The 13118-nt window shown below is 52.5% G+C and overlaps 2 protein-coding genes across 5 annotated transcripts; both read left to right on the forward strand.

Annotated features, from left to right (window-relative positions):
* The first annotated feature begins 2166 nt into the window (after positions 1–2166).
* Bax (BCL2 associated X, apoptosis regulator) lies at positions 2167–8655 on the forward strand. 4 transcript variants are annotated; one of them, XM_052712190.1, is made up of 6 exons: positions 2167–2290; positions 2744–2795; positions 2890–3036; positions 3786–3921; positions 5872–5976; positions 8490–8655. In XM_052712190.1, the coding sequence occupies exons 1-6, from the start codon at positions 2257–2259 to the stop codon at positions 8592–8594; spliced, it is 579 nt and encodes a 192-aa protein (XP_052568150.1). In that variant the 5' UTR covers positions 2167–2256; the 3' UTR covers positions 8595–8655. The 4 variants fall into 4 exon arrangements, 3 of the variants coding, with proteins under 3 accessions (XP_052568150.1, XP_052568148.1, XP_052568147.1); XR_008212836.1 differs by lacking the exons at positions 2167–2290; positions 8490–8655 and adding an exon at positions 4829–5080 and having other exon boundaries at positions 2311–2795; XM_052712188.1 differs by lacking the exon at positions 2167–2290 and having other exon boundaries at positions 2313–2795; positions 7176–8607.
* A 1783-nt stretch (positions 8656–10438) lies between these two features.
* Ftl (ferritin light chain) lies at positions 10439–12244 on the forward strand. The gene is made up of 4 exons (XM_052762203.1): positions 10439–10746; positions 11003–11149; positions 11635–11760; positions 11901–12244. The coding sequence occupies exons 1-4, from the start codon at positions 10645–10647 to the stop codon at positions 12093–12095; spliced, it is 570 nt and encodes a 189-aa protein (XP_052618163.1). The 5' UTR covers positions 10439–10644; the 3' UTR covers positions 12096–12244.
* Positions 12245–13118: the final 874 nt, after the last annotated feature.

Here is a 13118-nt window from a genome sequence, read left to right on the forward strand (position 1 = left end):
TCATAGCAGTGAACACTTTCAAGTAAAGATGTATGGATTGAAGGGTACACTGCATGACTCACTGGACCACACTACAGCTTCCGCACCGAGAATTTTTTTTTTTAGATATACATTTTTTTGTTTTGTTTATTTATTTATTTTGAGTAAAACCAAAACTTATTCTAAGCCACAGTCATCCCAGGGTCCCCCCTGCCATATAGCCTCCCTGGTTCTGTGGGTTGCAGTCTGATTGTTCTTTGCTATATATCTAGAATCCACTTATGAGTGAGTACATACCATGTTTGTCCTTCTGGGTTTGGGTTACCTCACTCAGGATGATATTTTCTAGTTCCATCCATTTGCCTGCAAATTTCATGCTTTCATTGTTTTTCTCTGCTGAGTAGTACTCCATTGTGTATATGTACCACATTTTCTTAATCCATTCTTCGGTTGACGGGCATCTAGGTTGTTTCCAGGTTCTGGCTATTACAAATAGTGCTGCTATGAATATAGTTGAGCATGTTTCTTTGTGGTATGATTGAGCATTCCTTGGGTATATGCCCAAGAGTGGTATGGCTGGGTCTTGAGGTAGATTGATTCCCAATTTTCTGAGAAACTGCCATACTGATTTCCACAGTGGTTGTACAACTTTGCATTCCCACCAACAGTGGAGGAGTGTTCCCTTTGCTCCACATCCTCTCCAACATTGACTGTCATTAGTGTTTTGATCTTAACCATTCTGACAGGTGTAAGGTGGTATCTCAGAGTCGTTTTGATTTGCATTTCTCTGATGATTAAGGATGTTGAGCATTTCTTTAAATGTCTTTCAGCCATTTGTGATTCTTGTTTTGTGAATTCTCTGTTTAGCTCTTTAGCCCATTTTTTTTTTTTTTTTTTTTTTTTTTTTTTTTTTTTTTTTGGTTTTTCGAGACAGGGTTTCTCTGTGTAGCTTTGCGCCTTTTCCTGGAACTCACTTGGTAGCCCAGGCTGGCCTCGAACTCACAGAGATCCGCCTGGCTCTGCCTCCCGAGTGCTGGGATTAAAGGCGTGCGCCACCACCGCCCGGCTTTAGCCCATTTTTAAATTGGATTGTTCAGTATTTTGATGTCTACTTTCTTGAGTTCTTTATATACTTTGGAGATCGGTCCTCTGTCAGATGTGGGGTTGGTAAAGGTTCCACACCGAGAATTTTTTTTATTGTTTTTGTTTGTTTGTTCTTTTAAATTTTGTTTTGTTTTGGGAGGGAGGAGGTCGAAAGGGCAGAGGGTGGATTCGAGGGGACAGGGAGAGGAGTGGGATCAAAGTGCATAATGTGAAATCCACAAAGAATCAATAAAAAGTTTTAAAAAAGAAAAACAAAAACTTGGTACCGCGTGTTGGTGGAGCATGCCTTTAATCCCAGCACTCGGGAGGCAGAACAGGCACCAAAACTACACAGAGAAACCCTGTCTGAAAACAAACAAACAAACAAAAAAACCCAAAAACAGAGGACTCAAGCCAAGTGGCTTCCTGACATCCAGATGACTGTCTCCACCACGTCCCTGCCACCCCTCAGAAGACTGATAAATTCCTCCTAGTACCCTCGAGTCGGTCCTTGCCTGTTGCTACTCCATATTCTGAAGGTTTTCTTTCTCTCATTCACTTGTTTTCTTTGTTTGACAATTGGGCCACAATACCAGGGTTTCCCCATCCCCTTCCTCTCTCTTTTTTTTTTGTTTCGAGTGAGGGTCTCACATACTGCCTGTTCTTTATTTTTGAGGTAGGTTCTTTGGAGTTTTTTTTTGGATTTTTGAGACAGGGTTTCTCTTTGTAGCTCTGGCTGTCCTGGAACTCACTCTGTAGACCAGGCTGGCCTCGCACTCACAGAGCCCTGCTTGCCTCGGCCTCCCAGTGTGCTAGGATGACAAAATGCCTGGTCTCAGTTTTTTGTTTTGTTTTGTTTGAGACAAGGCTTTGTTGCATATCCTGGGCAGGCTTTGAACTCGACATAATGCTTCTGCTTCAGCCTCCCTAGAGCTCTCTACCAGAGAGCTACGGAAAAAGGAATAATGGAAGAAAAGAACCCCGGGCACTAGCCCGGCTTCAGGCGGAAGCGCGCACGCGCACTCTTGCGCCAGAGGCCCCGCCCCGGCAGACGCGGAAGTCACGTGACCAGCACTGCGGGGCGGTGGCCATGTTGCGGGGCACCCACGTGAAGGGCGCGCGGCCGCGAGGGGTCACGTGACCGGGACGCGCCGCAGCCGCCCGGGGCGCACCCGGCGAGAGGCGGCGGCAGTGATGGACGGGTCGGGGGAGCAGCTCGGAGGCGGCGGTGAGGCGGGAGGTGGAGGACGAGGCCGGGTCGAGGGACCCCGGGACCCCGTCGGCTCTGGGCTCGGGCGGGAGCAGGCTGGGGCGCACGGATCCATCCCGCCAGGCGCATCCGCACCCCCGAGAGCGGACCTCCGCGTGCGCGCCCCCGGGCAGGCCCGGGCTTGTCTCTAGCGCCACTTCCTGCTGGTGGCCTGGGCTGGGCCGGGTCCCATCGCCGCCCCTCGGGCCGGGCGTCTGTTTGCTCTTGGTGCCCTGTCTCCGTCTTCGGAGGAGCCGGAATGCAGGCCGGGTCCCGCCCCCTGTCCATCAGGAGCAGTCGCCCGGCTTTGCATGTTACCTGTCACTACTAGGGTACCCAGCTCTGTCTCCCCTCAGGATTATGAGCCTCCCCAGCCCCCTGACTTCCCGGGACCTATGAGTCCAGGCACCCCTTTCCTCCTCTCTCCACCAGGGCCCACCAGCTCTGAGCAGATCATGAAGACAGGAGCCTTTTTGCTACAGGGGTGAGTGTGAGGCCCTGTTGTGGTGGGGTGGGCTTCAGGAGCAACACTCGGTTCTCACTCTGCTCCTCCCTCCCCCACTTCCATTCACATCTAGTTTCATCCAGGACCGAGCTGGGAGGATGGCAGGGGAGACACCTGAGCTGACCTTAGAGCAGCCACCCCAGGACGCATCCACCAAGAAGCTGAGCGAGTGTCTCAGGCGAATTGGAGATGAGCTGGACAGCAACATGGAGCTGCAGAGGTGTGGTTCCTGGATCGTGGGGTCCGTCCAGGGATTTCCTGCCACCTCAAGAACGCAGGCGCTGTGCACTTTTGTTCTCCCAAGGAACCAGGTGTTCCACCACGCAGCTCAGATGTTCCTTGCTGGGGACAGACTCCAGGGTCTTTTTACATGGTAGACCAGCCCTTTACCCTTGAGCCCAGCCCCTGGCTTGCTGTGTGCTAGGCAAGTCTTTTCTTAGTCACTAGTGGGTTCTAGGTAAGTGCTCTACTCGTGAGCCACGCCCACGGCCCCTCATTGCTGAAAGCTAGGCAGGCTCTACTTTTAGCCTCTTACTAGTGGATGCTACATAAATAGTCTACCAGAAAGCCATGTCTCCAGGCCCTCACTGGAAGATGCTTGCAGGTCCTCTACCACTGAGCCATGCCTCTGACACCTCACTGATAATCATAGGCAGGTGCTTAACCACCAAGTCACACTTCAAGGCGGGTTGTTCTACTGCCCTCCACTAGTAGATACTAGGAGAACATGCTCCTGCTGAGTTAAGGCCCTAGTCACTTACTCCCCAGGACCTTGAAACTAATTCGAGGTCCTATTCCTTTTCTTTGCTTTCTCAGGGGTCTCGTCTCCTTCCCAGCTTGTTATCCTCTTTTGCAGCTTGGCTCTGGCCTTTGTTTGCTTTTCTTTAGTCTGGGGAAGCTGTGGGAACTCCTGCACTGAGTCTGCCCATCTTGCCCAGCAGCAGCTAGCTGTTCTTCTCTCTCCTGTAGGATGATTGCCGACGTGGATACAGACTCCCCCCGAGAGGTCTTCTTCCGTGTGGCAGCAGAGATGTTTGCTGATGGCAACTTCAACTGGGGCCGGGTGGTTGCCCTTTTCTACTTTGCTAGCAAACTGGTGCTCAAGGTGGGCAGCTGCAGGGTCATGGGCCCAGAGGTGTACCCTCAGGTCTGTGATTTACCTGGCAGTGGTCAGGTCCAGGGAGTGGAGAAAGATGGCTGTGTATTTACTTATTCAAGAAATGTATTGGGCCAAACGTCTGATGGCCTGACCCCACTACCTGGCCTCTGCCCAGAACAAAACAAGCTAGCCCTTCCTTGATGGAGCTCTGGTTGGTTGTTAGGTGTGAAGTTGAGGTAAGGTAGAATATTGAGATAGATCAGACAAGTCTAGAAAGATTTCTCAGGATAGGTGGCCTTAAAGTGGATGTGGTGGCTTAAGCCTGTGATTCTAGGACTCATGAGGCTGAGGTAGGAATATCAAAGTTGAAGGTTAACTGTAGCTAAATACTGAGTTTCAGGACTACCTAAAACCCAGTTTAAAAAAAAACAAAACAAACCCCAGAAATGGGCATGACAGAAGCTGGGGGCATGTGGCTGAATAGTGGGTCCTCAGCATAGCATGTGTGAAGCCTTAGGTTCTATCTCCCATCACAATACACAAACATAAATAGGGGGCTGGGACTACGGCTCAGTTGATAAGAGTGCTTGCCTAGCATATACACTAGCCCTGGGTTCAGTATCACATAAACCAGGTGTGGTTGGTGCATGCCTGCAGTTCCAGGACTTAGGAAGTTGGAGGTAGGAGGAGTTCAAGGTCATCTTTAGATATGGAGAACATTTAGATATGGAGACCAGACTCTGGTAGGTATGTTAGGGCAGGAGCAGGGAGACTGGGGCAGAGCTATTTCTTGCCATATTTTGTTATTTTTAATGGTACTGTCACATGTTCGGTACACTCTTTTTTTTTTCCTTTCTTTTATTTCCCTTTTTTCTTTTGTCTTTTTTCTTTTTTTTTTCTTACTCTTACACAGAGTAAGAACTCTGACCATCGTCCATGCCACCTTCCATCTTCTTGATGTGGTCTCCTGCCTGAGCTGACGGGACTTCAGTATTGGAGGCAGAAGGATAGTGGTCCGTACAATAGTCCCCCTTGGGACCCAGAATGCAGGCTGGGAAGAGAGCATTGTTCCAATCAAGAGAGCAAGTCCTGAGTCTGCCAGGAGGTGGTCTTAACCTGGTCTAGAAAACCTCTAGAAGATGGCTTAGGACCCAAGCTTTGAGGGGTGAGAATTGCTGAATTAAGACTTGTTCAGTCAGAGTCAGCCTGCATCAGAGAGTGATAGATGTGAAGAGGTGGATTGCATATCATCCCAGTCACACTGTGTCCAGAAGTTCAAGATTGGTTTGGGCACTGTTGGGAAACTCCAGCTCAAAACAACAAAACTGGGCGCAGGTCTTCACATGGGCCATGTGGGCATTCGGTCTTTTCCAGATTGCTACTGTTCCCAGGGACCCAGAAGTACGCCTCAGTCCCCTTAGAGTCCTCCACATTCTTGTCCTTCCAAAAGGACTAGGTATCTGGGCCAGGAGTGGTAGTACGCATCTTTAATCCCAGCATTCAGAGAGCAGAGGCAGTTGGATCTCTAGAGTTCTAAGCCAGCCTGGTCTACAGAGAGTTCAGGACACCCTGGGCTACATAGAGAAAACCTGTCTCAAATCAAACCTCAGTGTCTGGGTCCTGAAAGTAGCTCACACACACTTGTAGTTCTCTTTTTCCCAGTATTTGTGGTGCTGGGGATGGAACCAGAGGCACACACATGCTAGGCGAGTGCTCTACCATTGAGCCTTACCGCTGCCCTGCCTTTCAGTTATTACCTAGAGGGCACTGAGGAATCATCGAGGGTTCCTGAGCAAATCAGTGGAGTTTTCTAGTTTAATGGAGCTGACTCAAACTATGGGGGGGAAGGGGAGAGAGTGCTTAGTAGAGGCAGAGGATTGAAAGCCAAGGCCTGAGGCCACCGCCAGGAATGGGCACAGGATTCAGTCCCCAGTGTAACCTTCCTACTCCCTGCAGGCCCTCTGCACCAAAGTACCCGAGCTAATCAGAACCATCATGGGCTGGACACTGGACTTCCTCCGAGAGCGGCTGCTTGTCTGGATCCAAGACCAGGGTGGCTGGGTGAGACCCTTTAGTCCTTGGCACACTTTAGATGAGTAGTTCTCAACCTTCCTAACGCTACGACTCTTTCTTCAGTTGCTCATGTTGAGGTGACCCCAACCATAAAATTATTTCATTGCTACTTTTACAAATCATAGTGTAAATATCTGATATGTAGGATATCTGATATGGGATGGGGGTCACAACCCACAGATTGAGAACCACTTAAGTAGAACCAAGGGGTGCACCAGGCCATCAGACATTATCTGTTTTTATATATACCATCCTGGTGCGTCTGGTATCTACTGACTTCTGTGACCTTACTTGATTTGTACCAGCAGATAGATGCCTTTCCTTCCAGAATCTCTCAAGTGCACTGGTGACTCTTTGACCCCAGCTTGATTTATTTTTTGAGATGGTCTCATGTATCTCAGGCTAGCCTCAAAATTCCTCTGTAGCTGAAGATGCTCTTGAACTTTTTTTTTTAAGAAGCATAAATATTTATTTGTAACAAAGGAGTTTGTGTACAGTGTTGAAAATCTACAGCTTCTTGTTAAATTCACATTTGCACTTCACATTTTTATTTTTTTTAAAAAAGACTTATTTATTATGTATATCACGTTCTGCCTGCATGTATGCCTGCAGACCAGAAGAGGGCACCAGATCTCATTATGGATGGTTGTGAGCCACCATGTGGTTGTGGGGAATTGAACTCAGGACCTCTGGAAGAGCAGCCAGTGCTCTTAACCTCTGAGCCATCTCTCCAGCCCCGCCCCCCTTTTTTTTGAGAGAGGGTCTCACTGTGTAGCTCTGACTATCCTGGAACTCTCTCTGTAGACCAGGCTGTCCTCGAACTCAGATCCACCTACCTCAGCCTTCCTAGTGCTGGGATTAAAGGTATGAGCCACCACGCCTGGCCACTTCACATTTTTAGTAAAAGGCGAAAGAGTTATACGATCTGAAGAGAAACCAGAGTATACACTTCACATTTTTAAACAATCATTTATAATCATTATTTTATACAGATACAGATATGTAAATGCAACATCGAGTTCAGTAGTCCTTCAGCATTTTCCACTTAAATGGTTTTTTAACATAAAAACAGGTTATAATTCTTCTGTATCCCAGAATCTAATCAATATTTATATATATATAATTCAGCTATTGTTTGGCCTAAAAGGGCTTATTGGAAATATTACCGTTTTTATTATTTTCTACAGAGAAAATATTTTCCAGGTTCAGATAACTCTGGAATTTGGAATTATAGCCCTTGAACTTCCGATCGTCCTGCTTCCATCGTGCCAGTTTGTGAGGTGTTGGGGTAGAATCCAGGCCCTGTGCCCTCTGCCAGCCGAGCTGCTGCCTCTGTCCTCGTTCTTTTGAGACAGGTTCATGCTGTGTAGCCCACACTAGTCTCATCCTCTCAAGTGTTGGGATTACTGGTGTGGGCCACCACTTCCAGATTATAATCATGTTTTTGTTTTTCCATTTGGGGATTGTGTGTGTGTGTGTGGGGGGGGTATTTTTAATTTTTTTTAAATAATTTATTTTCATTTTATGTGCAGTGGTGTTTTGCCTGCATGTATGTGTGATGGTGTCAGATCTTGGAGTTGTGACGGTTGTGAGCTGCCATGTGGGTGCTGGGACTTGAACACGAGTCCTCAGGAAGAGCAGCCAGCGCCCTTAACTGCTGAGCCATCTCTCCAGCCCTTTATTTACTACTTTTTTTTTTTTTTTTGGTTTTTTGAGACAGGGTTTCTCTGTAGCTTTGGAGTCTGTCCTGGACTAGCTCTGTAGTCCAGGCTGGCCTCAAACTCACAGAGATCCACCTGCCTCTGCCTCCCCAGTGCTGGGATTACAGGCGTGCGCCACCACCGCCCGGCCATATTTACCTCTTAAATTTATTTATTTTGCATGTCTGTGTGCTTGTGGGCATGTGTGTGAAAGTCAGAATAGTGCAGTCCTCTGCTCTCCCCTGTTGGCTCTGGAGATGGAGTGTATATGGAGAAAAGCCTGGCAACAAGCGCCTTCCCACAGGAGCACCTCACTGGTCCTCTGATAGTTGGGGGTTTTTTTTGTGGGTTTTTTTTTTGTTGTTGTTGTTTTTCGAGACAGGGTTTTTCTGTGTAGTTTTGGTGCCTGTCCTGGATCTTGCTCTGTAGACTAGGCTGGCCTAGAACTCACAGAGATCTATCTGCCTGTCTCTCCCTCCCGAGTGCTGAGATTTAAGGCGTGCGCTACGACCACCCGGCCTAGTTGTTTTTTTGAGACAGGGTTTCTCTGTGCCCTGGCTGCCCTGGACTCCCTTTGTAGAATATGCTGACCTTGAACTTAGTTTTTGAGTGAGGGTCTCAACAAATTTCCTAGGTTGACATTTCAGCTTTGTAACCCTCCTGCTTCAGGCTCCTGAGTGTTGGGCGCTGGGATTGTAGGCCTGGGATCCCCTTAGCATCCCGTCACGTGACCTCCGCCCCCCACTCCACCCTTCCCCCTGCAGTTTGGTGTGGCAGTAACACAGACGTCTCTGTTCCCAGGACGGCCTCCTCTCCTACTTCGGGACGCCCACGTGGCAGACAGTGACTATCTTTGTGGCTGGAATCCTCACTGCCTCTCTCACGATCTGGAAGAAGATGGGCTGAGGCCGCCCGCCGCCTTGGACTGTGTTTTTTCTTCATAAATTATGGCATTTGGGGGGGTGGGGAGATGAATGGGGACAGGGGACAGGCATTTTTCTTACTTTTGTAATTATTGGGAGGGGTGGGAATGGTGGCCTGGGGGAGGGGACAATAAACCTCAGGTCCACTTGGATTGTATCGTCAAGTGTCCACCCAGCTGGTATGACAAGCACAGGCACCAGGCCGGATGTTGGCCCGAGGCAGCCAAACTGGAACACACTGCTCCCTAAAGCCTAAGTAGCAGCTGCGGCTTCCTTAGCCCTGGGGCCTGTAAACTGCAGGCCTGGGAGGCCAGAGGTCCAGAATGGAGGGAGAGGAGGCCACAGGAACTGGAGCAAACTCCTAGGTGCTGGATGCCCGAGAGGCACCGAAAGTGAACAGGGGAGGCGGACATTTAAAGGGGACTTGGTCCTTGCCCTCCACTCAGTTCTGAGACTGCAGCCCCCCACCTTACCACGCCCTCAGGCTCCTCGCACCCCTCCCCTCCCCGGGTCCTTCTTTCCTGTGGTTTTGTCTTACTCTGCCTGCACAGCCTTGTCCAGGCCCGTCAGGTGGGAGGCCAAAGGTCAGGCTCTGCAGAGCCGTGGTTAATGAGTAACTCTGGCCCCCAAATCAACAGGGCACCGCAGACATCAAGCCACCCCCTGGGGTAAAACTGCCTGACCGCACCCGGGGAAAGAAGGAGCGAGCGGCAGGGAAAAACAGGCCACAGCCCTCCTCATGTCCCCCCCAAGTCCCTCGGCGGGGCACAACAGGCTGCCAGCCAGGGTGAGGCCAGTGCCCCGCCCCCAGCGCCTGGGGCTGAGCTCAGCATGACTCGGCAGCTTTGCCCACCCCACCCCCTCCACTGAGGGCCCCGGCCCCGGCCCCAGGCCCCAGGCTAGGACTCGGTGACCATTCCTTCCAGTTGATCGCATTAGCTCGCCTTCCGGACGGGGCCCTTCTCGCCTTTGCCCCTCTCAGGCTTCTGAGGTTGGAGCCCCGGGTGAGCCTGTCCTGTGCTACCTGGACCTTGCATGCATCAAGTGTTTGGCCGAAGACACTCTGTTCCTGGGTCTTGAGTTCTTGTTCTCAGGATTTCTCTAGTTCCAAAAGAGCGAGCTGCAAGGACGCCCCTGGAGCGGCCTCCAGGAGAGGCAGCCCAGAAATCCCCCCAGGATCACTTTTCTGTGCACACCTCAGTTTCTAAAAAGCAGGCCCCCTGGCCCTGACACAGCACCACGTGACCCAGACAGCCAGGCGGGCCGGGGCTCCGGAGGTACGTGCACCCGGTAACCTAAGGTCTCAGCACGCTCTCCGTCCTGCAGACTACCCAGAGGCTTCAAGACTTCCCCCAGGAGGTTCCAGAAAAAAACAAACCATCGACGTTCCCATCAGAACCCTAGGGTTCTGGGTACCCCTTCCATACCAAGCACCCCCCTGAAGCCATACCCCTTCCTCGGGTGGGGCAATTCGTGCGCTTCGCCGTACGGGTACCCCACCCACCCCCGGCACGTCCCCAAACTTGTTTTTTGTGTGTGTGAGACACCCCCGAAGGACCTCAAAGTGATCCCACCTCGGGGTCGCAGTGACCCCGAGCCGCGACCCCCGCCCCGCCCCTCCCCCAAGCCTCCATGGCACAAGGGCCTCGCGCTCCGGGCGCGTGACTTCCCCTCCCGGGAGGAGGGCGGGGCCGAGGGTCTCCTCAGCTCAGGATTGGTCAGGTGCCGTTTTCCAGCTCCGCCTCACACGGCCGCCGATTGGCTGGTCCCTGGTCCCGCCCGTCCCGCCCCCCGGGGGTCCGCATGCTATAAAAGGAGCCGCGCTCGCCTCGGCCGAGCAGCGCCGGAGCTCCCGCGTCTGTGTCTTGCTTCAACAGTGTTTGGACGGAGCAGACCCGGGGCCTCCCTTTGTTAGCGTCCGACCGCCCCCCAGTGTCTCCAGTCGCAGCCTCTGGGACCACCTCCTCGCCGCCTTCGGCTCGCAGGACCAGCCAGCACCGTCTCTCCGCGGTTAGCTCCACTGCGTATCAGCCATGAGCTCCCAGGTCCGTCAGAATTACTCCACCGAAGTGGAGGCTGCGGTGAACCGCCTGGTCAACTTGCACCTGCGGGCCTCCTACACCTACCTCTCTCTGGTGAGTAGCCCGGGGCTTGCCCGCCGAGCTGGCCCTCGCCCGCCCCGCGGCGCATGCGCGGCCTCCTTTGTTCCACCGAGGGCGGAGACCTCGTGCTCCGGCCTCGCCCCCTCACAGCCCTTGTTTTCAGACAGCGTCACGCACGCACTGTGTGGACTGCCTGCGGGAACTCTCCGTGCAGGCCAGGCTGCCTTCGAAATCACAGATCGACCCGCCCCGCCCCGTCAACTCTCGGTTGTGATACTTCTTCCCGCAGGGCTACTATTTTGACCGGGATGACGTGGCTCTGGAGGGCGTCGGCCACTTCTTCCGCGAGTTGGCCGAGGAGAAGCGCGAGGGCGCCGAGCGGCTGCTCAAGATGCAGAACGAACGCGGAGGCCGCGCACTATTCCAGGACGTGCAGGTAAGAGCGGCGGCGGACTTGGGACTCGGCCGAGCGTGCCGCGGGCATGTGATCGGATGGGGTCGGGCGGCCGGGAAGTTGCCTGCCGTTCTTGAGGTGGGTGTGTGTGGGGCTGGGGATTGGCAGGACGTTGGGGGACGACAGGGTGTCACAAGCCAGGTCACCACGTGGGCTCCTGGGGCATGTGGGTAGAGGCAACTAAATGCGGGAAACGCAGGGAAAGTTTAGGACACAGGACTGCTGCAGTCTGGGGGAGGCAGGCTCTCAGTTTGTAGCCCTACCTAATGGGCCTGGAACTCAGGATGTAGACCAGGTTGCCTCGAACTCTAGAGATCTGCCTGTGTTACCTCCCAATCCCTGGTGCGATTAAGGACATGGGCCATGTTTCCCCACTGTACCCACTTCCTGTGCAGTCAGTTTTGTCCTTGGCTGAGGGAGTGTGTAAGGCTAATTCTGAGACATTGTGATTGTATTCTGCTGTGTAGAAGCCGTCTCAGGATGAGTGGGGTAAATCCCTGGAGGCCATGGAAGCTGCCCTGGTCCTGGAGAAGAGCCTGAACCAGGCCCTCTTGGATCTTCATGCCCTGGCTTCTGCTCGCACAGATCCTCACGTAAGTGCCTTGTCAATCCCTTTTCCCTTTGGCAAGACTGCTGCTGCTGTATTGGCTGTGAACTCCCAGGAACACTCCACCTGCCTCCAGCTCACACCTGCCTCTGACAACTGGGTGTCTGATGTCTCCTTCCTTTGCAGCTCTGTGACTTCCTGGAAAACCACTTCCTGGATGTGGAGGTGAAGCTCATCAAGAAGATGGGCAACCACCTGACCAACCTCCGCAGGGTGACTGGGCCGCAGCCAGCGCAGACCGGTGTGCCAGCGCAGACCGGTGTGCCCTCGCCATCTTTGGGCGAGTACCTCTTCGAGAGGCTCACTCTCAAGCATGACTAGGAGGCCTCACCTTCCAAGGGGCTCCCTCCTCTGCTCTGCACCAGCCAGCCTCAGGACCTTCACCCGAACCTCTAGGCAGCTTTGTTAACCGCTCTGGAGCCCCTCCCAAGTCTCGGGACCAAGTGAAAATAAAGCATTTTGAAATAGCAGCTGGTGATTTTTCTGTTTCTGTGAGGGTGTCACAGGGAAAGAAAAGGTGGGCCCTGGTCTTGTTTCCTGTGGGAACCCACATAGTTGGTGGGATCTTCACCTACAGGGTGGTGATACCTGCCTTCGCACGTCCAGGTCCTGGGAGTCTGCTGCAGTCCTTGGTTAATTTTGTTACTCCGCCAGAGAGTAACCCTCAATGAGCTACACTCCTGAGAGCACATTAGACGGAGCTGGCTAAGACTGCAAACGGAAGCTAAAACCAGTTGCCTGGCTTCTGGGAAGTGCCAGTGCAAGGCCTGCTAGGGTGGGGCAGCTGGGGTCACAGGACGTCCACTGAATGCTGACCTAGAGGTTGGGGCCCCCCGGAAGGCCTGGCAGTGGTGGCGCACGCCTTTAATCCCAGCACATGGGAGGCAGAGGCAGGTGGATCTCTTGAGTTCGAGGCCAGCCTGGGCTACAGAGGAGTTCCACGAAAGGTGCCAAAGCTACAGAGAAACCCTGTCTCAAAACAAAAAAAGGATGTGAAACTTGGTACCGCTGCCCAAACATGGGAAGCACAGGGTGGATAGGATGGGGGATACTGGACAACACTGCTGTGTCAGCCCAGTATGTCAACATACGAGGGGCTGTATGAACCGACCATATCATTGCACTGGTAGAGACTCATGATTTTGAGGGTAAGCAGTCACATGAGCAGGAAAATGACCCCCCAATACAACTAAGTCCTGGGGGTGGAGCCTAGGTTCTTGCCTGTTGGGCTGACATCCTGCTTAGCCACACCCCTAGGCTGCTTCTCACTATTGGAGACTGAGTCTTGCCAAATTGCCCAAGCTGGCACTAGGAATTCACTCTACAGTCAGGGAGGCTTTGCAC

The sequence above is a fragment of the Peromyscus californicus genome, unplaced genomic scaffold (genome assembly GCF_007827085.1).
Source record: "Peromyscus californicus insignis strain IS unplaced genomic scaffold, ASM782708v3 Scaffold_4__1_contigs__length_199733344, whole genome shotgun sequence".
NCBI lineage: Eukaryota > Metazoa > Chordata > Mammalia > Rodentia > Cricetidae > Peromyscus > Peromyscus californicus.

Bases quoted from the DNA above. Each gene is read 5' to 3' on its own strand.
- Bax (XM_052712187.1), top strand. From the start codon at position 2,623: ATGTTACCTGTCACTACTAGGGTACCCAGCTCTGTCTCCCCTCAGGAT. The intron at 3,922-5,871 runs GTGGGCAGCTGC...TACTCCCTGCAG, and splicing joins CTAGCAAACTGGTGCTCAAG to GCCCTCTGCACCAAAGTACC. The intron at 5,977-8,489 runs GTGAGACCCTTT...CTCTGTTCCCAG, and splicing joins TCCAAGACCAGGGTGGCTGG to GACGGCCTCCTCTCCTACTT.
- Ftl (XM_052762203.1), top strand. From the start codon at position 10,645: ATGAGCTCCCAGGTCCGTCAGAATTACTCCACCGAAGTGGAGGCTGCG. The intron at 10,747-11,002 runs GTGAGTAGCCCG...TTCTTCCCGCAG, and splicing joins CCTACACCTACCTCTCTCTG to GGCTACTATTTTGACCGGGA. The intron at 11,150-11,634 runs GTAAGAGCGGCG...TCTGCTGTGTAG, and splicing joins CACTATTCCAGGACGTGCAG to AAGCCGTCTCAGGATGAGTG.